Source organism: Macaca nemestrina, chromosome 3 (genome assembly GCF_043159975.1).
Source record: "Macaca nemestrina isolate mMacNem1 chromosome 3, mMacNem.hap1, whole genome shotgun sequence".
NCBI lineage: Eukaryota > Metazoa > Chordata > Mammalia > Primates > Cercopithecidae > Macaca > Macaca nemestrina.
Window position 1 is genome coordinate 187,423,009 of NC_092127.1, and position 27,228 is coordinate 187,450,236.

At 53.7% G+C, this 27,228-nt stretch overlaps 1 protein-coding gene and 1 long non-coding RNA gene across 2 annotated transcripts in view; both read left to right on the top strand.

Moving 5' to 3' along the window:
- The first annotated feature begins 4,209 nt into the window (after positions 1–4,209).
- LOC105465860 (WD repeat domain 1) overlaps positions 4,210–27,228 on the top strand; it is a 43,851-nt gene continuing 20,832 nt past the window's right edge. The window contains exons 1-5 of the mRNA XM_011714504.3: positions 4,210–4,240; positions 4,661–4,782; positions 16,946–17,036; positions 22,306–22,453; positions 23,552–23,732. Of these exons, the coding sequence (XP_011712806.1) occupies positions 4,225–4,240; positions 4,661–4,782; positions 16,946–17,036; positions 22,306–22,453; positions 23,552–23,732 (558 nt within the window). The 5' untranslated portion in view covers positions 4,210–4,224. The remainder of the gene's footprint in view (positions 4,241–4,660; positions 4,783–16,945; positions 17,037–22,305; positions 22,454–23,551; positions 23,733–27,228) is intronic.
- LOC139362455 (uncharacterized) lies at positions 23,740–26,147 on the top strand. Its single transcript, XR_011621546.1, has 2 exons — positions 23,740–25,145; positions 25,882–26,147. It is a non-coding gene; the product is annotated as an uncharacterized lncRNA (long non-coding RNA).

Sequence of the window (27,228 nt, forward strand, 5' to 3'; positions counted from 1 at the left end):
AGATGGGAGGTGGAGGCGGCAAGACTGGCTTAAGGTGGTAGAGAAGGGTGATTTACTCCAGGGACACTCTGGAGATGAAGCTTTGACTATGACTTGAGCTTACTTATAAAGAAGCAGGGACAGGCCTGGGAAAGGGACTGAAATTCCTAGAGGGGCAGGCTGCAAGAAGGCAGGGTCAGAGACAGGCTCCCCCTGCCCCCATACCCAACAGTCCTTAGTAGGGTGGGAGTTCAGTCCACAGGGTGAGCTCGAGAGCAGCAGCACTACCCTTGCACAGGGCCCTTCCTAGGGGGCTGATACAGTTGAAGAAACAGGAAAGAGAAACCCCCCTTTTCCTCCGAGCCTGGACAAAACATGAGGATTGAAAGTGAGGAAGTAGCCTGACAGGCTTTGTAGGAAAGTTCAGAGCTGTCCTGTGGCTTTGTTCCTCCCTGAAGCTTCCAAGAGCCTCACACATCTCTAATGTATTTGCAGTTTACTGCTCTAGAAGCCAGGACTCAGGTAGAGCATGCTCAGAACAAGGTGCATTCCAGGAAGCCACATGCCCCCAGTGTTTGTCTTACATAAAAGCCTTCAGGAACCAACTCGAAACTTGTTTTCCCTCCGAGGGGAAGCTGTCAAACAGCTCCTTAGCACCTGAGACCAATTAGTGGTTTGCCTGAATTACCCAATTCAGTTGGAGCTAGTTTACCCCAAAGGTAGTCGAAAAGTTCAAGTATCGTAGCTGCTGCTCTAAGTTTCAAGAGCATATTGTTGCCACTTTAGAATTAAGTACAATTTCAGGTGATGCTTATGTTGCTCACTCACAACGAAAGGGAGAAAGAATTGCCACTGTCTAAAAAGCACGCCGTTCATAGATCAGGCACACCTGCATTGTTTCAAATTGTCTGGGTGGGCCCTGCACCAAGTGCTTGAGAAACAGGGTCCCTGCTGTCATCTTGGCAGAAAGGGGAGAGTCGAGACACTGATGAACCCTGTAGTCAAGTAAACCAGTAACAAACCAAGTATAAGCTTGAGGGTGGACTGGCCTTAAACTGAAGTTATCAGTGAAGACCCAGACAGGTACCAGAATGACCCAGGGAGACTGGCTCCTTGAGCCAGGCAGGGCCTCGGCACACCAGTCTCAGAAGCCCAGAGGGGATTGTTCAGTCTCTATCTTGAGATCCAGGCTACCAAGGCTCAGTAGGCTTTTAAGGTTACCCTAGCTGCAGTGAGGGGCTCCAAGCAGATGCCGATAAACTGGTCAGGAAGTGGTTAGGATAACCCAGGTGAAGGAGAGCACTGAGCAGCGCTATGCTAGAGAAAGATTCCATAGATGCAGAGCTTTCTAAAGCAACTAGATTTGGTGAAGGCTTTAACATAAGTCGGGGGGTGGGTGAGATTTTTGGTCAGGGCACCTGGAGATCCAAGGACGCTGGTCACTGTCAGAAGGGGCACCTCAGATAAGTCAGCAGAGGAGGGGAAGGCAAAGAGGTCTTATTCTGGCTGTGGTGTGGTGTGAGTAGGTGCCTTTCAGACCTTCCTATGGAGCTTCCCAGGAGACAGCTAGTCCCACAGAAGTAGCTGGGTCTCCAGAAATGTGAACCACTGGCGTATGCAGACCTCTCAGGATCCCCCATCCTATTAGGGGGTTAATGTCAGATATCCGAGAGCAACTCAAGCATATCCTGGCAGTAACCCTTACGCTAGACACCTGACAGCAGCTTAGCCCACACCCTGGGAATGCAGGCACACCTGATCTAGATCAACTGCTTTATGAAGAGCACTTCTGTCCAGCCGACTGCTCTGGACCACCCTTGTATGCAAGTCCCCTCCATACACCGTATGTGTTTGTCGGCTCTGGGTCTCTTCAGCCTCTGGAACATGGTGCCATCCCTATTGAATTCAGTTGGGGTACAGCACAACAGGGTACACTAAACAAAAGCATAAGTGGGGACTAGGGGAGCCCAAGGAATATGGCTAGACCCACAGGAAACATGGTTCAAGTGTTAGAGCTCCTACACAGCTGACCAAACTGAACTCGTCCCACAAGGAAAAGCCTGGAACATACCCCCCCCAGTGTTCCCCATTTCCTTTCAAACTCTTCAGATTTCTTGCCACGTTCATAGACTCCAATGACGAAGAGCAAACAGCTCCCCCACCCCCCACTCTAAAACCTCTGCAGCTCCAACACCTAACTTCCTTTCAAGCTAAAAAATAAGCTGTAGAGCCCAGCAGCTGGTGGCTTGGGAATGTTTTACTCAAGTTCGACTCATTTTCAGTGTGAACGCCGGCAAGGCTTTATGCACAGGTGTAAAGGTTACCAGCTTGCAAGAGCTTGAAGTTGGTCCTTAGTTTTCCTAACAGCCTTGTTACAAGAATGCACTAGCGGTGACTGCAGTTGTATCACTTGTTCTAAGGGTCTCATTAAGGTGGTTTGGTAAGTTCTAAGTTATCGGAGCAGATACAGTCCCGGCTTGTAGGCCGCTACGTCTTGCTCTAGGAATCTTTTGTACAAAGACAACATTCTCCACGGCCCCTCAAGTTCGCAAAGCTACCTTCATATCCGCTACTTCCTGATTTACTTCCTGATTAACGGTTGTGGGTGGGGAGTAGGGTCATCTCTTGGAGCATCTCCCAGGTGTCAGTTATTGAGACAATCAGTAACAGGAACGGGGAAGGAGCAGCAGTGTTTGCAAAGGATTGAAGCTGCGATTTAGAATAAGCCAGGTGACACTTATCGAGTGACATTTAAGCAATACTCTCGAAGTACATAGTCACCCAAGTAGATCTCCGGGAAGATAGTTTCAGGAAAACAGCCTCCGAGGCCAGTATCCAAGGCAAAGATACAGATGGGGGGGGCGGGGGGAGTAGGGACTCTTAAGTGACCCGGAGACTATCACCCAGAGCCTAATGGGCCGTTTATCAAGACTAACTTCTACTTCACGAAACTTGGAGCCCCTACAGACAAGCTGAGGAAGATTTTTCTACTTTGAAAGGATCACTCAGCTACCTGGAGAACGGGTGTGAGACTAGGAGACAGGCAACATGACCACTAACCCAGGTAAGCCACAAGAAATATTCTACAGAAGTAGGTCGCAACAGACCTGGATACAACCCTAAGCAGAACATACCTTCCAGATTAGAGGAAAGCAGGAACCGCACAGCGTGGGTTTCGCAACATTTAGCTACCCCCAAAGTGCTTTGCTTTCTCCTGCTTTTACAACCCTCCTAGCCCCCACAGCCCCGACGGAAAACTTATACCCACCCTACTGAAAAGTGAGACTTGAAGCTTGGACGCTTCACAGCCTCTGTTCTCCCCCAGCAACTGAGCCACTGCCCTGATTTTACAAGTGGGGCTTATTGTTTTGCTTAGGAAGTAACCCTTAGCTTCCTTAAAAGTGGCAGCTTCCCTGCCTCCTCCCCAACGCCTTTGGCTTTTAAAAGTTTAACTTTTAGAGAGAAACAGCACGAGTTCAGGCCTAACAAAGAGCAACCCCCACGTTCTTGTTGCCAGCAACTACTTCAAGGAAGGGCACTCAACCGTGCTTTTAAGGAAAAAAAAAAAAAAAAGCATCCCTCTCTTGCTTACAAAACACGAGCAGTAGGAGGGCTGGCGGCTCGTGAACGCCCGGAGCCAGTCAGGAGAGCCCGGGGAGCACCCGCCAAGCAGTCACAGGTACGGAAAAGGTTTTCCAGGACCCCACCGAAGCCCACCCGTGCTTTCAGCGTCTATAAGACTCCGCAAAGAAGTTTCCTGCAACCCAGCCTCTCCCGCATACCCCAAGCAGCTTAACACGTACTCTCCCCATCCCCGAGAGCGTTCTGACGCTGCCAGCCGCCTGCGCCGCCTTTTCAAGGGTCCGCGGGCGTGTTGTACGTCACTTCCGGGGCGGGGCAGGCAGGGCGGGGGCGGGGCCGGCGGGGGAGGGGAGCGCCAGATCCGCGCAGGCTCGCCGGCAATGCAGCCGCCGAGCTGAGTGCTTGACTATATATGGTCAAAGCTGGGGGCGAGCCGCGCGCGGGGCCGCGCTTCCGGGTTCGGGGCGTCCGCAGCGGCAGCGCGCAGGGCAGGCGCGAGCTGGCCTCGGAGCCCCGGCTTCGGACCGCCCCCTCCACGCCCGGCACGCCCGGTGCCGCCTTCCGGCTCCAGTCCCCGGGCTCGGCCTCGGCGAGGTGTAATTCGCAGCGCGGGCCGGCCCCGGAGGCTCTCGGCGAGCGCGGCGCGGTAACAAGTGGGCGAGGATGCCGTACGAGATCAGTAAGTGCCGCGGCGCGGGGCCCCCGAGCGGCCGGGTGCTGCCCCGGCCCCGGCCCCAGAGCCCTCGGCGCGGTGCGGTGGAGGGGGGGTTCTCGGCGCGGGGGAGGGGTGCGGGCGCCGGCCGGAGGCGTGGCGGAGCCGCTGTCTGGGGTGCGGGGCGGGACCCCCGCCGAAGGGGGGGCGCCCCCAAGTTGGCGCCGTGGGCCGAGCCGAAGGAGCCCCGCTGCTCCCGAAGGGCCTGGCCCTGGGCGCGGACCAGGAAGTCGTGCGGTCCCCGGAGCTCGTGGAAAGTGGAGGCCGCCCTCCCGGCGCAGTCAACAGGTGACCGGCTGAGACCGGTCCGGGTCCCCTTCTTCTCCCTTCTATCCCCGCCGTCCCCGCCCTGCTCTGACGTGCCCCGCCGCATTTGTGTCTCTACAGAGAAGGTGTTCGCCAGCCTCCCCCAGGTGGAGAGGGGCGTCTCCAAGATCATCGGCGGCGACCCTAAGGGCAACAATTTTCTGTACACCAATGGAAAGTGCGTCATCCTAAGGAACATCGACGTGAGTACCCCCTCCCCCGGGCGCGGTTCTGCTCCGGAGCCACTTTGGGATGGGGGAATTCACCTTCCCCTTCACCCCTCACCTCCTGCCCATTGGCCGGGGAGGGTGAAGGCGCCACGCCCCCTCTATCGGTAGCCACACCTAGGAGCCCCGGAAGCCGGCTTCAGATTCACCCAGGTCCCTTTCTCCTCTTTCTTGATGAGGAAACTGAAGCTTAGTTTGTTTCTGTATATGGTCATAGCACCCTGAAAGCGCCGGATCGCCTCTGATCTCGGAAGCTAAGCGGGGTCAGGCCTGGTTACTACGTGGATGGGAGATTAGATTAGTTCGTTCCTTAAAAGCAAGGGCTCCGGATTTGAGAGATCAGGCTGACCCAGTCGGCCGCTGCATGACCTTGAGAAGATTGGCGATTTGGGCCTCTCTGAGCCCAAGTTTCCTCATCTGTAAAACATGATGAGATGATGACCACTTCCACTTCCCCTGCTGGCTGGGCGGATGGAATGAATGAGCTGATGGCGTCCCTCAAGCCCAGCGGTGCCTGGTGCACGTTGAGCCCTTGCTGGATGGCACTCAGCTAACTCTGTTAATACCCTGGTCTTCCAGTGTGGCAGAGCCCGGACAAACACCCACGTCTCTGGGCCAGCCTGATCTGCCACCATGGATCTAAGCCCTAAAGCAAACAGGAAGTGGTGTGTTCCCATGAATCATGCTCTGCAGGCCTCCAGTACCCAGGCTGAAAAGGCTTCTAGAGCCAGCTCCTTGGGAAATCCTTGCAAGTTCATGTTATCCCTCTGTAATTGTTGGGGTGACCCAGTCTGTCAGCCTCCGTCCCTTCCTGGATTACACACTTAAATTTTGCTTCTCCCTTCCTCAACCTGAGTGATGGAATTGTAGGAGGGAGTTGGAGGTGCCCACCCGGCCATTGGGTGATTTCTCCCGTGCTGTGCTTAGTGGAGCGGCTGGCACAAAGGTGTATGAATTGATTGATTCTATAGGCCATAGGCATACAAGGGTTGTCAACTTAAAGTCAGCCTGATTTCCCTTGGTAGGTTGGGACTGTTGGTCAGACACACTTGTCCTCCAGGAGGCCAGCAACTGACTGAGGGAAGGAAGGGGTCTTTGGGCCTCAGTTTCCTTTGCTGTGAAAGGATAAGCCTCTTGGTCTGAAGAGCTGCTGGCACTCCCCCCATCCGTCTCCTTAAGCCGCTGCTGTTCCTCTGCTGGAAGACAGAGCTCTACCTGCCCAGGATTGCTGGGCACCTCAGATGAGGGGGTGGGTGGGTGTGAGTGTGCTTTGAAGGTGCTAACAACTTGCTAGTCAGATTCCTAGAAGGCCGAAACGGCCTTGCTTAGAACCGGAGAAACGTCACCAGGGATCTAATGGTAATGTCTGGAAGTCTCCAAAGTCAGGTCCCGAAGTTTTTGAGAAAATAAAAATTGAGACACCCCTAAAGAGATATTCAATAGTTTGGCAATTAAAATCCACTAACACATCCTCAGATACAGAGCAGTGGGATATTTGGTCTTGCCCCTAGCCAGGCCTTCCCTGTCATTGCAGTCCACTTTCACTTCCAGGGAGGGGCCTCACAAAAAGTACCTGCTGTGCATCTGGCCCTATGGTGGCTTCTTAAACTGCAGCATCTCTTTCCACCCCACATGGGCCTGTTCCTCTAAAGAGGAGTCAGACTTAGCAAGGTGAGGCAGGCCGGTAACTGGAGCTGCTTCTAGTGGAGAGGTCGTACAGGGACAGGCACCCCTTTGCAGAAAGCATTTCCCGGCTTGTGAAACCCATTCTGCCTGTTTCTGAGATCTGTATTCTTATTTCTTCCCCATGGTTTGCCATTTTCTCCTCAGGGGTTACCCTCTTTCCCTTCTCATCTATTTTTAAGTTTTTGCGATGCCAGGTCAGCACGAGATGCTACTAATATAGTCCTCCCTGGGCTGGATGTAGATCAGGCACTGAGGCTCTTGTTAGTTGGATGGGTAGACTGGGTACTCAAAGGTGGGTAAGATTTTTTTTTTTGTAGGGCAGAGTACTCTTGGAAAAAAAAGTGACATGAATTGGCATGACCATTCAGGAAGAAAGATGGTCTGGTTGGAATGCAGGCTCAGGGAGGAAAGAGGGAAGAAATGGAGATTAGGACCAGATCATGGAAGATGTAACAGATGTCTCATTGACATCTCAGACTCAACATACATACCCCAAGCCAAATTGGGGTTTCTCATGTGCTTTTCCTGTAAAAGGGAACACCATTCCTCCAGCTGTTCAGGTCCCAGACCTCGGACTCCTTTTTCACTTGCTGCTTCGCTTCTGTGCCACATTTAATTTTAACAAATCCTTCTGACTCCACATTCAGATGTCTTCAGAATCTAACAGATTTCCCATACTTCCTCTGCCTCCATCCCCAACTAAGCTGTCTTCCCCCACCTGAATTATTGCCCCCACAAACTCCTCAAAACCAAACAGGCTTCCCTGCTTTGATCCTTACTGCCCTGGGGTCTGTTCACAACACTGCTGCTGGAGTGGCTGAAACACAAGACAGGCCTCTAGTGGCGTCCCACCTCGGTGAAAGCCAGAGTCCTTACCAAGGCCTGGGCTCCAGCATTCTTGCCTCCTTGCTGCTTCTGGAGCATGCCACACATCTGTCTTGGGACCTGCTGGTTATTGCCTTTGCCTGGACATTCTTTCAGATAGCTGCGAGGTGTGCTCCTTGTCTTCTCTTTGGTTTCTTTGTATTTTTTAATTGGAGGTGGAGGCTCACTCCGTCACCCAGGCTGGAATGCAGTGGTGTGATCTTGGCTCACTGCAACCTCCACCTGCCGGGTTCAGGCGAATCTCCTGCCTCAGCCTCCCGAGTAGGGGGGACTACAGGTACATGCCAATACACCCGGCTAATTTTTGATTTTTTAGTAGATAACGGGGTTTCACTGTGTTGGCCAGGCTGATCTTGAACTCCCAACCTCAAGGGATCCGCTCGCCCACCTTGGCCTCCAAAAGTACTGGGGTATAGGTGCGAGCCACCACACCGGGCCTTTTCCCTTGGTTTCTACTTAGATGTCATCACCTTAATAGAGGGGCATCCCCAGAACAGAATTTTCCCTTCTCGGCCTTCTCTCTCGTTGCTGACAATAAGTAGGAAGCAAGCTAACAAGCAGCAGGCTACTGCTGCTTACAAGTGTATAGGTATTTGCCTGTCCCGCTAACGGCGGCAGCTCCAGGCGAGCAGAGCTTTCCCCTGTTTCAGTCACTGCCATGTCCTCGCCTAAAAGAGTGTCTGGCACACAGTAGGTGCTCAATGAGTTACTCATTGATTAAAAAGCCTGGAAAACCGGGCTGTGTCGTGAAGATAATAGGCAGCCACTCAAATGTTACTGCGAGAGAATAAGGAAAGCTCAGCTCAGTGTAGATTGCCAGACCTAAATTTTGTGGGATCTGCCTTTCAAACCTAAGAGGCAAGCACCCTTGCCAACTTTGCACTTGGAGCCCCCTCTGTCATTTGTTGACTTAAAAGCTGTGTTGTGAACCCAGCATAATGGCACTTCTTAAACTTGTAGAAAAAGGGTGTTTCTTGTCTATTTCTTTCAACACGTGCCATTGCCTCACCTGGAGAGGCAACTCTTCATTGTAGAGTGAAAAGACTATAATGGCCATCTAGAAAGTAATATTCCAGAAGGAGAGAGCTCTGAGAAGGGGATTCCAGTGAACCATGTGTACGCGGTGTTTGAGGGACGGTAGTACCCCACGGAGAAGGGATGGGTAGTCTGTGCTTCGGGGGTCTAAGGAAGGCTTCCTTCAGGTGCTGGTACCTCCTCGGTCTGGGGTGGTTCCTTGTAAGTTTCCTTAACCTACCTGCATCACCCCTGCCTCTTATGACCTCTGTGCAAAGACTGGGAAGGGTCACCGCTAGTGGCTGTGAACGAACCTGTTGGTGATTCTAAACAAGGCACGGGACCATCCTACACTAAAGAATTACCCAGCCTAAAATGCCAGTAGTGCCAGTAGTCCCTGTTTAGAAAGAAAAAAACAAACAAAAAACCAGCTTTTGCCTCACAACAGAGCCTCTCTTGTGTTGTGCCAGCCAGCCAGCAGATTTGCTATGCAGGCAAGTTTGGGGCCTGCTTTTTAAAGTATCCAGTTCCTAGATGCCAGAACTAAAATACACATTTGGAAAAGTGATGTTTATAAAATTGAGTTTCCGGGAGTGCAAGGTTTGTAGCAATTTAACACTGCTGGGAACCCAGGTGCAGTGTCAGCGGACTTTTCTCCTTGAACAGGGGGCAGGCCAAGTGGTGGGGGGGTACTGGGCTCACTCTTGGTTTCCCTTGGTGCGATCTGCCACCATTCACATGCAGAGGACGCCCCTGTGTTTCCTGCAGATTGGGGGTAATGGCAGCACAACAGATAGCTTGAGGACTGACCTAGCTGCTTCTCTGGAATTGCACGCCTGCTGAGTCCCTGCGTGTATCCAGATGGCCATTGGCCTGTGGGGGTGCAGAATGGAGGCCCTACCCGCATGGAGCTCACTGTCCTGGGTGGGAGTGAAATAAACTCTAGGTGGCAGAAGGAAGTGGTGCGTTGGATTATCACCTGGGCGCAAACAAGCTGGCAGCAGCGCCTGCCAGGTGCAGAGCCAGGAACTTCTAGGCCTTCAGTCTGACCACCTGATGGCCGGGGAAGCAGAGGGCAGTGGGGGAGCCTTCATCTCAGCAGAATCTGAGTGGCTGCAGATGCCAGTCAGAACACTGGGCTCCTGCGCATGGGACCACATCCGGGAGGTCCGAAGGGCCCGGTGCTTATGGGCTGTGACTGTGGCACTGAGCGTGAGGGGAGTGGACAGGACCCAGGCTGGGAGGTCCTGGTGTGCCGTGGTGGCAGGTGGCTCACACAGCCCTACCATAGCCCAGCCCTGCTCTGAAGGCCACTGGAGCCATTCAGACGTCTCACAGACAAGTCATCGGATCAAGCCTACCGTAAGGAGAAGTTCTGTATCTTAAGATCTGAGGCCAATTAGGAAGCTGCTCAAAGATGAAGAAGGCGTCAGCGCGGTGGTGCAGCCATCTCTGGCTCACATGTTTCCCGCACATATTTACTAAGCCCTTGTCTTGGCAATCCTTACCCTAAGCCACAGAGCACCAGGATTAAAATCAGTGATTTTCAGGGAGGGGCGGTTTTCCCCCACCTCATTCCCCTGAGGGATATCTGGCATTGTTTGTAGACATTTTTGTGCCATTGGTATCTGACGTCAGGGATGTGGCCAAACATTCTCCAAGGTACATGGCCATCCTTCCGCAAATAACTGTCCATCCCCAAATGTCAGTGGTACCAAGTTTGAAAACTCTGGTAAAGAACCTTCGAAGGCGCCAGGTTAAGTGCTTCAAAAGAACAATGCCCTGGGTGCTCTGGGAGTGTGAGGAAGGAGCCAGCTGTGCCACAGAGTAGCGGGGACAGCTGCTGGAGAAGTGGCGCATTTGAGTTGGGTCTTGAAGGATGAATAAGAGTTCTCCAGGAGGAGTGTTGAGACACATGGCATGCCACAGAGTAGCGGGTACAGCTGCTGGAGAAGTGGCACATTTGAGTTGGGTATTGAAGGATGAATAAGAGTTCTCCAGGAGGAGTGTTGAGACATGGCAGAAGTGGGGCGAGACCAGGCAGGAAACAGCATGTGCACCTGGGTCCTTCGGCCCTACTGTGGCCTCCTGTGGGTTGCTTTTGGTACATGTCTTGCCCTATTGGAGGTAAGGGGAGGGATACCGAAGCCATCTTTGAGGTAAGAGAAAAGGTTTAGCCTCATGCTTAAGACTAGTGGAGAGATGGTTCTTTGGAGCGTGACCTCCACCTTCTGCATGGCCCTTGTTAGGAACAGCTGTGGACACAGGCAAGGGCCCTCTGCATCTCTTCACCATCTCAGTGATGGGCGGGCACTCCCTGCCCTGGCGATGTGCCTGCTTCTTAGACCTGTGGGTCCTCAGCTTTGGTCACCTTGCTAGTCACTTCTACATGTGGGTCCTGCCTGCTCTCCAGGGTCTTACCCAGAGAAAGGCCAGCAGCCCACCCCTACCCTACCCCTGCCCCACTGTCCAATCCAGTGCATACCCCTGAGCACCTCTCTGTTCTTTGCTGAGTATATTTCGTGCTGGTCTGTGGCTGACACTTGGTATGCTTGCCACTTCTGTTTCCACGCCTGCGAGAGTGGGGGAGGAATGTTATCATGGGATCAGTGTAAGGTTTAACTGAGCTAATTCATAAAGCGTCTTCAGAAGGTTGTCTGGGCCCTGGCGGGGACCTCTGCTTTTGTCTTCGTGACTGCTCTGCTGGGTGGATGCCCTCATCTCTCCTTTGAGAGGTGAGGATGCTGAACCTCTGGAAGGTACTGGGATTTGAACCCTGGCAGCCACCCCCAGGTCTACTTTTTCGACTCATCTGTTAAGGCCCTCGTGGGCCCTGGGTGGGGAGGAGTAGTCCAGGGGAAGACTGAAAAGGGAGGTGGCGGTGACCTGCTCACACGTAGTCCAGTGAGGGCTGCTGCTGTGCAGGGCCACCCAGTGAGTTCCCCCAGGCCTGTTCAAAGCATCTGAGGCTGAGCTGGGAGGCAGGAAGGGAAAGTCGTTCAGGACATGGCGACCTGTGAGTGACCACACCCCTGTCCACAGCCAGCTCAAGGAGCTGCCTGTGCACTGTTCGGAAGCACACAGCTGGTTGGCCAGTGCAGACTTTATTCTCTGCGTTCAAGAATCACACTAACATTGGGACCAACTGTAAGAAACAGAACAAAACCACAGGGAGGAGTAAAGGCCACCATAGATGGTCCCTGATTTGCAGTGGCATGACCTGGGATGGCATGAAGGTGGCAAGCATTCGGTACCTCCCTTGACTCACCGTGGTGTTAGTTACGTGCTCATAACCCATGATGAGTCAGGAGCAACTGGCCCTGAGTTCAGGTCTGGCGCTGCCACTTACCAGCTGGGTGGCCTGGGGCACATCGCTAAGTGTCTGCCTTAGTTTCTTCGTCATGTGGGATTATGAGGTTACCTTCCTTACAGCAGGTGTTGTGAGGTTTCAAAGAGAATGCACTAAGGGCCCACCCAGGGCCTGAGAGTGGATAGTAAGTGGCCGGTGGGGATTTGTTTCTTCATAAACAGCTACCAGGCTGCAGCCAAGTTCTGGTCTTTGTGGGTATTTGGCAGCTGCAGTGGTGAGTCAGGTGTGAACCCTCCGCACTGTGGTGCAGAAGGTAGGTGGGGCACAGGTGATGTGTGCTCCAAGGTGGCAAGTAGTGCGGGCAGTGGGGTGGGAGTCAGGGAAGATGGGGTTCAGGGTGGGAGAGATCATTTCTAGCTTGGAGCATCAGGGAAGGCTTCTTGGAGGAGATGGCCTTTGTCTGGGCCTTAGAGGATAATTAGGAGAAGGCATTGTGTCGCAGAAGTTTACGTTCCTGCTTTGGAGCTGAGGTTTTTTGCTGTCATTCAGCCTTGCCCTTAGTTGTAGTCACCAGTGAACAGAAGGGCCCTGGCCAGTTGTGTTTATGCGGGTCAGTTACAGCAGTGACGGCTTTCAGCCTCTGTTGCTTGCAGGAGCTTGGAGTATTTACAAAGCTAATGCCCTGACTGGAAACTCAGGCTCACTCGGCCTGGGTGTACCATGGAGGATGCCTGAGACTTTCTCTGGGGTTCCCGGGGACAGTCGGCAGCGAAAGGAGAGCACAGGAGGCCCCTTCGTCAACATTGACTGCTGAAATGTTTTTTGCTTGGGCAGGTATCTCCAACCTTCTAGCATGTTCCATCAGGTTCACTGTGGGCCAGGAGCGGAGATACCAGTGCCAAGCCTTGAGACCCAAGCCCCAGGACCCAGGGTCATCACAGCCTACCTATAAATTGGAGTAGTGACCTCTGACCCCTCCGTCACCACCTGAGACTGGGAGGACATAGGAAAGTAAGAGAGCTTTGCGGGGCTCGCTAATTGTAAGTGATGCTGCCTGGGCATAGCAGAGTGAAGTAAATGTTGCTTCTGTGCGCTTGTTTGCATGACCTGTGTATTAGAGTGAGTCTCAAAGGCGGGACAGAAATTGGACAGGTGCTGGGGGGAGTTTGTTTAGGTTTTCCATTCAACAGGATTCTCAGAAAAAGACCAGCTATTCCTGGGCAGGACGCCTCAGTGCACAGGTGGGAGGCAGGGGCTGGTGGGTGGGACCTGAGCATGGTGTGACAAAGTAGAATGGCCTTCCGGGGTCAAGTCCAAAGCTTCTGCTTCAAAAGGGCACCACTGGGCCTTGAACCAGGCCCTGTGTTGGCAGGGCTGGGTGCTGTCACGTGCCGAAGTCCGTAGGTCCTGGGTCTGCATCACGTGTGTGACTCCTTGATTGCTGGCTGGTGTCCTTCATGTTCTCAGAGGCCCCCTGGCCTCCTCCAGGGGTGGTGGCAGAATTCTGGGGCTTGTCTCGAGGTCTCGTCCCAGCCCCAGCTCGGGCCCTCACAGGCCCTGACCCCCAGGTGTGGAGGTCACTGGGGAAGGGGTCTGGGGCCAGCACGGTAGAGGGGATGCACCTGTTCTGTCCTCAAGGGTGGGGGTGAGGGGCCGTGGGTTGGGGTAGTCGGCCCAAGGAGTGACTGGCAACATCAAGGCAGCAGCAGGGCAGCGATGAGTAGGCTGAAGCCTGGAGGGAGCTCAGGAAGGGTGGGTTGCAAGCCTGATTACCTCAGGGCCGGGATTTGAAGACTCCTGGCTTGGTGGATGGTGGAGATGAATTCCAGAGCAGTTATCGCTTTTCCCAGGAGGAACAGGAAGACTGCACTGACAATGGTGGAGGTGAAAGAGAAGGTGGGCTGGGAGTTGGCAAGGAAAGCTGGGCAGGCCTGGGGTGAGGACTGAACGGCAGCCTCCCACTGCCAGAGCTGGCCCAGCCTGCAGCAGCACGAGAAGAAAGCCTGGGAGGAGGGGTGTCCCTGAGTGGGCAACTCCAAGGCTCCTCATGGCGGTCTCCCCCAGCCCCCTAGGGAGACGGAGAGACGGCACTTTTGCCCCACAGCAGCACTGGGGCTCCTGGAATTGGCTTCCTGCCCTCCCTGTTCGTTTTCCCTATTTCAGAGTTTTTCCCCAAATAAGCTTCTCAACCCCCAATCTCATTCTTCTTCCCCAAGATGGCAGGAGAGGGAGGAGGCTGGGGAGAGAGGGGCACTCTGAGGGTATCAAGGTGCCATCTCGACCCAGCTGGTGGGGACAGAGCCTCACAGGCCGAGTGACATGTGGGGGTGGGAGGTATCTTTCTGGCTGTAGTAAGCAGCCTCCTGCTGCGAGCTGAGGAGCTGGGGAGGAGGCTGCTCTGACTCAGATGTAAGTCATTATCTGCAGTTTGGAGTATCTCAGCCCCCACCGCTGACCCAGTTGTATTTAGAATACAAACGAGAGTGAGTGATTCATCAGCTGGCAGTATTCTGGTGCCCTTTGGGGTTTTTACACACAGCCCTGACCATTTAGGGGAAGGAATTTTTAGGGGCAGAACTTCCTCCCAGGCCCCTGCCTAGTCATCTTCCATCTCTGGATGCCCTCGCCTGCCGAAGGCGCGTGGGAGCCCCACCCTTTCTATGGCAGTGTGGCCTGGGGAGGAGGTTGCCCAGGCTGGGAGAGCCCATGAGGCCATCTGTCTGGGGGGATGGGCAGGTGCCCCTGTATGTGAGCGTGAGACCTCCCCCACCCCCAGTCAGCTGTGAGTGGACACCGAACAGGGTCTTGGAGGGCTGCCTGTTAACTGGATAATTTTCTTGCCAGGTGTTTTGGGTAGGGATTTGTCAATGTCAGAACATGAAGGACTAATTGGAGTGGGAGAGGGTTGGATTGGGCAGACATTTAATAGATAGCCAGTATCTTAGTTTTATTGAGGTGTAATTTAGATACAGTAGAATTTGTCAGTATTCAGTGTGTGGCTTGGATCTTGGCAGATACCTATATAGTCCCATAACCACCACCCCAGTCATGACAAAACGTTCCAGGCACTCCGGAAGGTGCCCCCCCGACCCCTTCCACCCTGGCCCCCAGCAGCTGCTTCTCTGCTTTCTGTCATTGGGGTTGCCTTTTCTGAAATCCTCTTTCATATGAAGTGAGAGGCAACATGTAGTCTTTTCTGTCTGGCTTTTTCACTTCGCATAGTGTGTTGGAGATTGATAGCTGGTGTTGAGTGCATTTGTACTTTGTTCCTTTTTATCACTAAGCAGTGCAGTCTGTTGCATGTTTCTCTGTTCACCTGTTGATGGATATTTGGGTGTTTCCAGTTTTTGGCCATTGCAAAGAAAGCTTCTGTGAGCATTGCTCACATGTGTTTTGGTGGACACGTGCTTGCATTTCTCCAGGGCAGATACCTAGGAGTGGGGTTGCTGGTGTTTGGTGTGAGTAGTGTCTGTTTAGGTTTATAAATAACCTGCCCAACTCTTTTCCTACTGTACCGTTTTGCATGTCCACCAGCGGTGTGAACATTCCAGTGTCCCCACCCCTCTACCCTTGCCAGCTCTTGGTGATGTCAGTCTTTTCTTTTTATTGATTCTAGTGAGTATGGAGTGGGGAGTGGTATTCCGTTGTAGTTTTGTCTTGGGTTTCCCAAGACTAATGACACTGAGTGCTTTTTCATGTGCTTACTTGTCGTTCATAATATCTTCTTTGGATAGAGACCTTGATACATTCTAATTTCACTGGCAAATGATTATCCCAAAATGGATTAATTTATGATAAGTGTCTATTACATCACATAATGCTGTGTTAAGTCTTAGGGATGAAAGAGAAGATCTGTGTAAACTTCTTTTTTTCTCCCCAAAACCACTTATTGAGATGGCTAGTGAGATAAAGGTCATGTGAAGCAGGTCACAGCAGAGTTGGAGGAGATGGACAGGAATGCTAGGGACTCTGATGTGTGTTGTGCCATCCCTGGGGACGTGTGAAATGATCTGGAAGCGCAGAAGAGTGTTATGGGTAGCTTGGGCCGTACTCGGAGGCTTCATGGAGGAGGGAACGCTTCCGTTAGGCCTGATGGGTGAGTGGGTGTCCGCAGGCAAGGAGAGGTGCTGGCTGAAGGCACAGACTGCGCAGAAATGTGGAGTTAAACAGGATGGCGGAAGGTGGGCGGAAATCGGGGTGTATACTTCTGTGGTCTCAGTCTCGTGAGATGGGGGCAGTGTGGGGATCTTGTGACCTGGAGGCCCCTCAGGGCTTGGAGGAGGGGTCTAAGGGAGATGAGGGGTGGGGTGGCAGCAGGTGGGGTCATGCTAGGGGTGCCCGGGCAGCCTCACAGGAATCTGATGTGTCCTAAGCCTCAAGCCAGCAGGAAGCTGCCTCTTTCAAAGAGTACTTGGTTTGTGAAAAGCTGACAGCAGGTATCAGAGATTAGATGGCCACGTCTTTATTCCCTCCTGAAAGAAAGCTACACTGTGGAGACAGATTGAGAGCAGCCCAGTGTGTGTGTGTGTTTCTGTTTCACTGAGGCCTCGCGTGTGTGTGCATGCGGGGAGGGAGGCGCAGGGATCTACTTTTAGCACATTACATGTTAGAACCTCATTGCTGAAGACGCTTCTAGGCTCAAATGTTGGCCCCATTTTTGCCACAAAGTCCACCCAGCCTTTGATCTGTGCTGTGAAAGGGAGTGGGGAATCGACTTTCCTTTCCAAACCCAGGTTTTTGATAGGGAGGGCTCCCACAGCTTGTCCTGCCCCACTCCTGTGCAGCACAGCCAGGTGCCGCGTTTGGGGTCCAGCATTGACTGGCAGCCGGGAGAGTTGGTCCTGAACAGGGAAGAGAACAGAGCACTGGAATGAATGCAGCTTCCCACAAATGGGAGGGAGTAGAACCAGTGCTTCTTGCTCTAATCCAACTTTTGGTTTGTGTATGTGATTCACTGATACACTTGTTCTGTATTATGGAAAGTACAGAAAAGGAAAGAAATCACCTTGTACAATTACAGACTAAAGAAAATAAATTAAAGTAACATAAAATTCTATCACCCAGAAATAGGTGGGCACGCATTAGGTATGTAGGCAAGTGATACGCTTCTGCGATTTCCTTCATGAAGGTTTTAGCTTCAGTGTTTCTTTGTACACCCCTTTCACCCCAAATCTGTTGATGTGGAGAACTGGAAGCTTGACTGCTTCTCCTTCCTTCTGTTCATTTCGGGGTCTCCTCCTGCAGAACCCAGCCCTTGCTGACATCTACACGGAGCACGCCCATCAGGTGGTGGTGGCCAAGTATGCGCCCAGCGGATTCTACATTGCCTCTGGAGGTACTGTACGGGGGCAAGGCTCGTGGACACTTACGGAGGCCTGGGTGGCGCTCAGGGCCCAGGGCGAAGCTGGGCTTCTGGCCTTGGGAGAGTGGGAGGAGGGAGGTGGGGGGTGGGGGAGCAGGCTGGGGGTAGTGGGTTAGTTGAGGGGAGCCAGTGTAATTAGTTTCAGCTGAGGTTGATAAGGAATGTATAAGCCAGGCTTGTCCAACCGGCGGCCCACGAGCTGCATGTGGTCCAGGACGGCTTTGAATGCAGCCCAACACAAATTCGTAAACTTTTTAAAACATGAGGTGTTTTTGCTTTGCTTTGCTCTTTTCTCTTTTCAAGCTTATCAGGTATCATTAGTATTAGTGTATTGTATCTGTGGCCCAGGGAAGCCAAAAGATTGGACACCCCTGGTATAAGCTACCAAAATGCCCCTTTTCAAAACTGGCCTTAGTTCTAGAACAGAAAGTACACTTTCTAGTTTGTAGTGTTCCAGTTAGTTCCAGCTTGGAGGTCAGCAGAAATGCCACCATGAGATTGGCCAGGGACCTTTTGCAGGAAGCCGTGGCATGGTATGTTGGAGCCCGTGTGGGCCGTGTGTGTGTGTGTGTGTGTGTGTGTGTGTGCGTGCGAGAGAGAGAGAGAGAGAGAATTGATGTTTTGTTTTGTGTCATCCTTACCCGCTGCTCCTTTCCCAGTGCTAGCACAATGCTGGCCTCCAGGCCAGTGCTCACGTTTTATTTGTGGACTGGGCCTTTGCTCTCTGCAGCCTGGGCTTTTGTGTGGCTCAGTGGGAGGCTAGGCAGAGGCGGGGGGGTGGAGAGATCTTTCCTCTTGAAGGATGTTTTTTTATTCACTTAGTTCTTTTGACGTAGAGCTTTTCCTGTATACAGATGGAAATAAGAGGCACAGGAGTAAGAGTGGTACCCCTTCTAGCGTGGTGGCCCACTCATTCATTCACTCACTCATTCATCCATAAGCTCAACAGATAACTACTACCTGCCTTGCCTAGCCATCTGCAGCCCAGGGAGGCCAAGTGAGTAAGCTGATGTGGGGCTCTCTGGAGAGTGACGACTATGACCGGATTGCTGAGAGAGCTAAGCAGCCAGTAGGGGAGGGCAGGATTCACGATACCGTGGCCCTCTGCCTGTACCACCCTGCGTGTGCACAGCAGCCTGTCCTGAAGGGTGTGTGGGAGATGGTGGGCCTTGGGGTTGGGGAAGACCTGGGTTTGGCTTCGTCTTAGTCTGGTTTGTACTGTTATGACAGAATACCACAGACTAGGTAATTTACAACTAACAGAAATGTATTGGCTCACAGTTCTTGGGGCTGGGCAGTTGGACAGCAGGGGCCGGTATCTGTCAGGAGCCTTCTGCTGAGTCATTCCATGGCGGAGGAGCAAAGAGAGAGAGAAGAGGGGCTGGGCTTGTCCTTTTATCAGGAAGCCACTCGTGTCATAATACCCATTCCTGAGGACAGAGTCCTCCTGGCCTAATTACCTCTCCATAGGCCCCATCTGCAAACACTGGTGCGTTGGGGATTAAGTTTCCAGTACATGCTTTTGGAGGGGGCACATTCAGACCATGGCAGCCTCTTATTGGCTGCATAGCCTTAATTGAGTAACTCACCTTCCTGTGCCTGAATTTTCTCCTCCAAACTGGGGCTGCTAGTGCCTGCCTCGTAGGGTGTGGTGAAGGAGCCAGTAAGGCGTGGACGTGCCCTGAATGGCTCTTGCACTAATGGGTACTTACCCCCTGGGTGACCCATTACCTGTCACAAAACTGAGGCTCTGTTCTGACCAAGCCAGGCCGCTGGGTGAGCTGGCTGGCTGCTGTTGGCGGTCGGCCGTGCTCACGGTGAAGGGTTGGGCCCACAGTCTGGCTCATAGTAGGCATTTAATGGTTTTGTATTTAGATCTTCTCCAGCTCCATCTGTAAAACACGTTCTCATTTATATCCCATGATTTATTTAGCTCCGTGATTTATTTTTTCCCCAAGCCCTGCTTGCCAGCAAAAGTCTCTTCATTTAAAGCCCCAAGATTTGGCCCGAATGTCTCTACATGTTTAACACAGAGCCGAGTGCTCTGAGAAGTGTCTTCTCAGGAGAAGAATGCAGTTGGCGAGGGCCTCCGCCCCTGCCTGGCACAATGTCCCTGCCCTGTCAGCTGCAAGCGGAGAGCCTGCGGGCCCAGGCCTGCCCTCTCTCCAGTTCCCAGAAGAGTGTCCAGTGAGACAGAAATCAATGGAAGGCTGTTGCGGAGACCGTTGCAAAGGACAAAAACCACATAAATAAGTGGCCATCGTGGGATGCTGTCCTCCCTGAAAAGTGCCCTGATTTTGTGGAAGAGCTAAGAGAGTTTTGGGCCATCCTCAGGTCCAGATGTTGGGCGAGATCACATTTTATGTTTCTAATACATTTCTTTGAATAGAGCAAAGCAATTGTTAAGGCTTACATTGGAACGTTCGCTGCAGAGATGAAGTGGCGCTAAAAATAGTGTGGTGGGGGGTGATTTGGAGGGAGGGGTCTGAGAAAGAGCTGTGCTGGCTCACTAAGTGGGTTATCTGGCAGCTGGCCCCAACCCTCTGCGGATCTTTAGACCCTGTCAGTCTGGCTGGTTCCTGACTGCTGAGGGGTTGAAGCTTGGGAAGGGCCCTGCATCTGCAAGCCTCTGGCACTGAACACAATGGTCAGTCTGCCCTCTGGGAGCCCACATTCCCACGGGGCTGTCTTCAGAGTGCAGGGGTCATTTCTGGGGCAGACCCAGGTCTCCTTTTCCTGAGGTTATTTCCATGCTACTGTTCTGTCTGCCTTGGCGCTGGGGCCATGGTTCCAGGCTGCCCTTGGGAGTCAGCGAGGGCCATGTAACAGGCGTGTGGTTTGGCGGTAGGCCCATGGCAGGCTTCCTGGAGGAAGGGGCCATTAGAAGTGGCCCACCAGAGATGGCTCAGCTCGTGGATTATGCCTGAGCCCAGGGCCCGAGCACAGTGGCTCTTCTTGGTGCAGTCCCTTGTCTCCGTGAGTTTATGGAGAGAAGGAGCCCTCCCCATCCTCACTCTGTCCCCTGCACTGCTGGTGACTAACAGCTGAAGGTGTGCCTCTATTTTCACCTCCCCTCTGGACTCTTAGCAGGGCAGGCACTTGGCCTGTTGGGCTCACTGCTCTGCCTCCAGCATGGCATTTGACACCCAGCCGGCCCTCAGTCAGTGTTTGGCAACTGCATCAGGGTTGTCCTCGTTAGATTGGGGTCTGAGTGCTCGCTCCCTAGGTCCCACTGTCTCTTTCCTACCCCAACTACTTTGGAGAAGAATTAGAAAAATAAGCAGGATCCAATGGGGGAGGGGGCTGATGCTCTGGTAGGGGAGGCAGTAGGAAAACAGCTGGGAAACCAGGCCTGGGATGGAATCTGAGCTGATGGGCAGAGCAGGCAGTGGCTTGCTGAGCCCAGGGAGGTGGGACAGCTGGGCTGACCTGTGTGAGAGGGTGGGATGCCCTCTGCCTTGTCCTGGAGAGCATTGTCTTCTCCCTGGGGCAGCATGGGCCTGGACGGGCCTGAGCACAGCAGACCACGCGGTCACATGTGCATGTGTGAATGTGTGTCTGCATATGTGTGCGTGTGTGGTCATGTGTACATGTGTGAGTATGTATGCTCCTGAGTGTATATGTGTGTCCTTCCTATACACACAGTGCTCCCCTCCAATGCTGCCAGCCTGTGGTGACTTCCTCTTCTGACCCCTTCTTCCCCCGCAGCCTGTTTTATCAGTGAAGGGACTTCACTAAGCAGATCTGCAGGTCCCCTTTGGAGCTCACCTCGGGCAGCACAGCAGGTAGTCTTCCTGGACCTCGCGCAGAGGACTGGGCCCTTCTGGGACTCCCCTTAGTTAGTGCTGTTCTCTGGATTTGGCATCTCCGCTTGCGTGTCCCCGCAACTGGACTGAGAGCGGGATGGTTATGTGCATCTCAGGGCCTGGCTCATTCGAGGCTCGGGCTGTGTGTCTGCCCACAAGCAAGGCATCTTTGTGGCCTGTGCAGAGCCTCAGTTAATTCATGGACTAGTTCCACCTGACTCGTAATGAGCTCTTGCTGTGCACTGAGGACTAGTTGGAGACTTTGCACATGTTAACTCGTGGAGCCTACGGCAGCCCTGTGAGTGATTCGGTTATTTCCCCTCTTCTGGATGAGGACACAGGCCACATTGCTTGCTGAGCCCCACAAAGCCTGTATGTGGCAGAGGCTGGATTCGAACCCAAGGCCTGGCTCTTAGCTGCTGCCCTCCCTTGAGCTGCTCAGCTCCACCAAGAAAACAAAAGCTCTTTTCACTGGAAGCTGCTGTAGAGTTGTGATGGGTGTTAACGTGGCCTGAGGATCCTCTTAAAAAGGTGCCCTTACCTGCTTAGCAGATGGGGCTGAGGTTTTAAGCCGTGAAGCCTTGAGATAGTCTAGAATGCTCCCATTTCTTCACACCAACACAGTGCTCATTTGGAGAGGGTGTGTCAGGATTGGGACTTGGTACTTGGTGACAGGATCGTGGTGGGGGTTTGGGGGTACGTGGCCCCCAGTGTTGCTTCTGTTACAATTGGCTGCCCACGCTCCGGTGAGGAGAGAATCAGCATCAAGTTCTGTGTGTAGTTCTCCTTCCCCCGCAACACCCACCTGCTACTCTCACAAAGGAATCTTACGCTTGAATTCCTGTGAGTCGCGGAACTGCTCAGTGTGTGAGTGAGGCTGCTGATTTGCCAGGCAGCAGCACGCTGTGGGAAGCTGCACAGGGAGCCAGGTCTGCAGGCCCGGGCGGAGGCCGCCAGATCATGCTGAGGCATCGCACTGGGCAGCACGCTGCACCCTCACAGCTCTGCACCTCATTTCCAGAAGTCACTGCAGCAGCTGCACAGGACAGGCAGGTGTAGCCAGCGTCGTCCCATTCCACAAAAGTGGCCTGAGGCCCACATGTCATTCTGATGCCCCTACAAGAAAAGAAACAGGGAGAAAACTCAACTGCTTCCTGGCATATGGGAGTTTGCCATCATGTGTCCCCGAAGCAGGGTTTGTTATCCAGATGATCTCTGGCAAAATGCAGAGGCCCCGAATGGCAGGCCTCTGGAGGCCACGGGTTCTGACTTAAGAGTGGCTGAATATCGTAGCCCTAAGACACCTTCTCTTCACTAGGGTTTTTGCTCTAGAAAGCCTAAGCAACCAGACATGCTGAGTGGGCCTATGGCCACGTGGCCCTGGCCTGGCAGTGACATGTGGCTCTCACCCCACCCCGCCTCACTGTGCCCCACAGATGTGTCTGGGAAGCTGAGGATCTGGGATACCACGCAGAAGGAGCACCTGTTGAAGTATGAGTACCAGCCTTTCGCTGGGAAGATCAAAGACATTGCTTGGACTGAAGACAGTAAGAGGATCGCCGTGGTCGGGGAAGGAAGAGAGAAGTGAGTCACTACTCTCAGCCCCTCCCTGCCCTGTTCCCGTGGCTCATGTGTCCATGTGCCATGACCCTGGTGGGAGGGGGATGCGCTGATGTGGGTACTAACTTGGACTCGTGAGGGTTGAGCTCCCAGTAGGTGCCGGGCCCTGTCAGGACTGGCTGCGGCCACAGGTGAGGCAGAACTCCACATCCCAGTGGGTTTGCCCCCAGGGCCCAGCACTTGTGTATCTTTCTGACGTCCTGAGTCCCTTGCCTCCTAGAACCCCAGCTGTCATGCCCACCTACAGGCAGCAAGAAGGGGACAGAGTGAAAGAGCAACACCACTTCCGTTGGGGTCCCTCACAGCAGCTGCCCCATGAAGCTGCCAGGGAAGCTAAACTGTTTCTTCCAGCTGGGCACCTCCCCCAAGGGTCCCTGATGGAGGAGGGAGGAGCAGTGGCTGCTGGCTGGGTGGCACTTGGTGGCTACTGACCTCAGGGGCCTAGTGACTGGTGAGGTCAGTGCTGGAACCCAGGTTTTTTTAATTCAAGAGAGTCAGAGTTCCCCCTGCAGCACCATGGCTGGCCATAAGCCCTTGAACTTGACAGTGGCATGTCTGTTCTTCACTCCAAGGCACTTTCTCGTACATGTTCTGGTAGGTGTTTTTCCATGGCTTTTCAACTCATCCCTGTTGGTCTTAATTCCTTCTTTATTCAGTAGCAAATAGTAACTAAAACAGTTTTTGTTGAGTGTCAGCCAAGAATAGGGCATCTCATTCCTGTAGGGAATGGTAACTGTTCCCTCCCAACAGAACTGTAAGGAGAGTGGTGAAGCCATAAAGATAGCCCCGGGCCCTGTGGCGTGGGGCCCCACAGACATACACACGCAACCCCTTCCCGAAGGTGCTGGCTTGCTCCATTTTGTTATTGGGTCCTTTGGACAAATGCCTCGTGGAGCCAGAACCCTGGTGCTTCCCTCGTTTGTCCCTGTGGCATTCTGAGCTGCCTGCTAACAGTCACTCCATCCTCTGTGCACTGGCAGCTCAGCTGTCAGATTGCTTACCAACCTGGGATTGATTTTTTTTTTGTATTTTTTTGTCTTCCATCCTTCTCATTGGGTCAAGGTTTGGAGCAGTCTTCCTATGGGATAGTGGCTCTTCTGTGGGTGAGATCACAGGACACAACAAAGTCATCAACAGTGTGGACATCAAGCAGAGCCGGCCATACCGGCTGGCCACAGGAAGCGATGATAACTGCGCTGCATTCTTTGAGGGACCCCCATTCAAGTTCAAGTTCACAATTGGCGTAAGTGAACTTCACTTTCTGGGTGAAATTTATGGTTTGTATATGAGGCTGGCAGAGGCTGAGCCTGTTTAGGTGCTGATGGCAGAGACCACAGCACATGCCACGTATACCGTGATACACAGATAGAAGTGGGCTCCCAGGGGTGTGCAAAGAGAGGGAGGGCTCCCCCACCCAGCACTCGTCCTCCCCTGGCCCTTAGCTGGGCATGGATGGTTCCCACAAGGAAGGGCCCTGCCCTAGGACAATGTGCGCATGTCAGGGGTTGGGGCAGGGACGTCCCTGAGGCTGTGTAACCAGGCGAGCATCTGGGGCTAGAGGTGTTCATTAGAGAGGGGAGCCTACGGGGCCTGCTGTTAGCTGGGCCACCAAAGTGGCAGAGGAAAGGAGCTTGCAGGACATCCAGATTGGTCTCTCAGGGGGCCTCCCCTAGAGACAGCGAGGGCAGTGGTACGCCTGCAAAGTGACAAACGGTTAGAAGACTAAAAGATACTGTGTGGAAGAAATGTGCCAGAAATGCAGTATTGGAGTGCCGCAGGCTTTGGGTGTAGCTGGCAGCATCTCAGGCCCACGCTGTGCATGCACCCCGCCTCAGGCAGGCACCCAGGCCTCGCCAAGCCTCCTCACTTCTGTGCTGCAAGATGGGGGTGTGCGGGGGCCAGCAGCATCTGAGGGTTTTGACTATGAATTTGAAGTAGGAGAGCCACCTGGCAGGTCTGGAGCATCTGTGATGCCCATTTTCCTGCCCCAGCCTTGTAGGAGTGAGGGGAGGAGCCCAGCAGCCAGTCTCAGCACAGCCCCACGGCTCTGCCCCGGCTTTCCCCATCCCGCTTGTGCTTGCGCTGAGGATGGACAAGAACAACGGACCCAGAAATGTGCATTTTAGGGACTATTGACGTCCTTGGAGGAGGTTGTGTTTGCAGATTGGACCAAGGTCTCGGGACTCCTTCTCTTGGGACCATCAGTGGTTTCACTGTCTGCCTCATGGAGGATTAATGAGATCATGTCCTTAAAGTGGCTCAGTGAGGAGCACTGTCTATTTTAGTGACGTCATGCCATGAATCATAAATAGCCTGCACAGTGCAGCTGGAAAGGGTGAGGACAGGACCCATAAAGTGGGCAGAATTTCCAGAGACTGTTCTTGGCTTAGGGTACAGGAGGGCTTTCCAAGGATGCCCGGTTCATAGTGAAACAGGCTTCATTTTGTCGCGGAGCCGCAGGCTGAGCCTAGCCGGGCAGGTGAAAGCTTAGGGAGGCTCACTGTATACAGCTGAACACGCGGCAGCTCTCAGACCCTGCTCTTGTGGCTACCGCCTAACGGGTAGATAGCGGAGACCTGGCTATTTTGGGAGCGGTATTGAAGGCTGTGGCTTCAGGCCATGTTTCTTCACTGGGGTGGAGGCACTGCAGAGTAGGGTGAGTAACACTGAGTCAGCTGTACACCCCATCTCAGCCCAGGGTGGGAGGAAGCAGCTCAGAGGCTTCTGTGGTAGCCGGAAGCCGGCTGTGGGTGGGGGCTCCTTTGCCTGCCCTGGGAGGGATCATTTCCACTCTGCAGCTGTGCATTAAACCCAGCATGGTGCTCAGTGGGGTCGGGGGCTCCAGTTTGTTCCAGGGGTGGGCTGGAGCCTGCCTTCTTCACCAGGCCGCTGAGCCCCTGTGTGCTTGCTTGGGGGCTTGGCCAGAACACTTTCTCTTTAGTTGTCCTTTCTGACTTCAGAAAAGACTTCACCCCACAGCCCTGGCCCAGGAGTGTTGGGTAGAAATGTCTCCCCGCTAGCCCAGCTCCAGGCTGGATACCACCATGTGTCTTGAAGTCTTCTGTGGAACCCACAACCATGGGCCCTGCCTGAGGACCTGAGAGAAATAGAAAGGGCTGTGGCCTGGCACAGAGCTAGCTGGCTCTGCCCCCCTCGGGCGAGTCATGCCTCTGGGCCCTCCCGGAAACAGGGTGACAGTGACCCTTCCATGCTGCACCCTCAGCCGCAGGGAGGGTGTGAGAGGCAGCAGTGACCATCCACATGCTCAGGAGACATGTGCGGACTCAACTGCCCACGCATAGCAAGGGCAGGAAGGGTGCTCAGGGACCCCACACTTGTCCCCAGATACCTTCTGAGTTGCTGATACACTTTGGTGTGTATCTGCACCTAAGCCCTCCGGACCCCAGAGGAAAGCTGTGGTCGTGCCCTCCAGGACCAACCCCAGGAGAAAGGAAGCACGTCCAGGCTGGGGGAAGTGAGAGGAGGCGTGAGTGCTAACATGAGGCCCAGCCACAGCCGGTGTTGAGGACATGGTGGGCTGAGCATCGCCGGGCTTCCTTCCATATGTGGGCTCTTCTGATGCGGTCGGAAAGCCTGGGATGTGGAAGTTCTCAGGAATTAATTGAGCCTTTTATAGTAAAAGATTTTTAAAACTCAAGTATATGTGGGCATTTTTTATTTTAGAGGGAATTAAGTTCCACTTATTGTGGAATCCACACAGCAGTGTATCTTTTTTCAAAACCCAGATGTCTCATTCCGCAGCCCATGACGACTGGGTCTGGGCTCCCTTTGCCTCGGCACCAGCGCTCGGGCCGTGGTGGCCTTGCCTGCTGCCCGTCCCCTCCAGAGAATGAGCGGCTGGGCTGTGGCGGCAGCTCGGGCCTGTCTTCATCTGCACCTTCCCCACCCACTCCCTGCAGAGGCCCCATGTGGCTGGGACCAAGAAACTGGCCTGAGCTTGAGGGTGCAGAGGTGGGGTGGCAGGTGCTTCCCTAGTCACCTGGGTGGGAGAGGGACTGGCATGCGACTGCGGAGGGAGCAGCTGGGTCGAGGTGGAGCTGCTGCCTTGAAAAGGAACAAGGCATGTTCTGAAGGTGTTTCAGTACAAGCTGAAGCAGAACTCCGTGACGCTGTGCCTGAGCTGAAATGCAAGCAGTTATTTCCAAGGAAAATGAGGGGCCCTTCCTGTGGAGTTACTTCCGAGGAAAACGAGGGGCGCTGCCTGTGGAGTCCGGGAGGCCACCTTCATCTCGCTGGCCCATGTTCGGGGGTCACATGGCTTTTCCTTTCTGTTGAAGAGCCCATTGTGCAGAGCAAGTATGGACTCCCGGCTCAGCTCGAGCCAGGCTCCCCTGTGTGTCCCTTTTCCTGAGGGACCGTAGCCCAGCTTTGCTCTTCATTTGCCTGAACCTGAATGAGGCTCCAGGAAGATGGGGGTGGGGGAACATTTGACCTGGAATAGGCCCGGGTGCCGGCTCATCCCTACCCAGTGACGTTGAAGATTCGGTGAGTGACTTGCAGAAGTAACTCCCGGGATCTCAGGAGAACATTTCTGAAAAGAGACCGAGACTGGGCACAGCAGTCTTGGTCTCCAGCACTGGCGTTCTGGAAACCCAGTGGTAGGTTCCCCTCGGAGGGTCTGACCGTGGCCTGGAAAAGGGAGGGTGGCGAGACCATCTCCCTGCCTCCCCCGATCTTACCCATGGGGAAGTCTTCATGCTAGGCAGGCTCCTGGGATA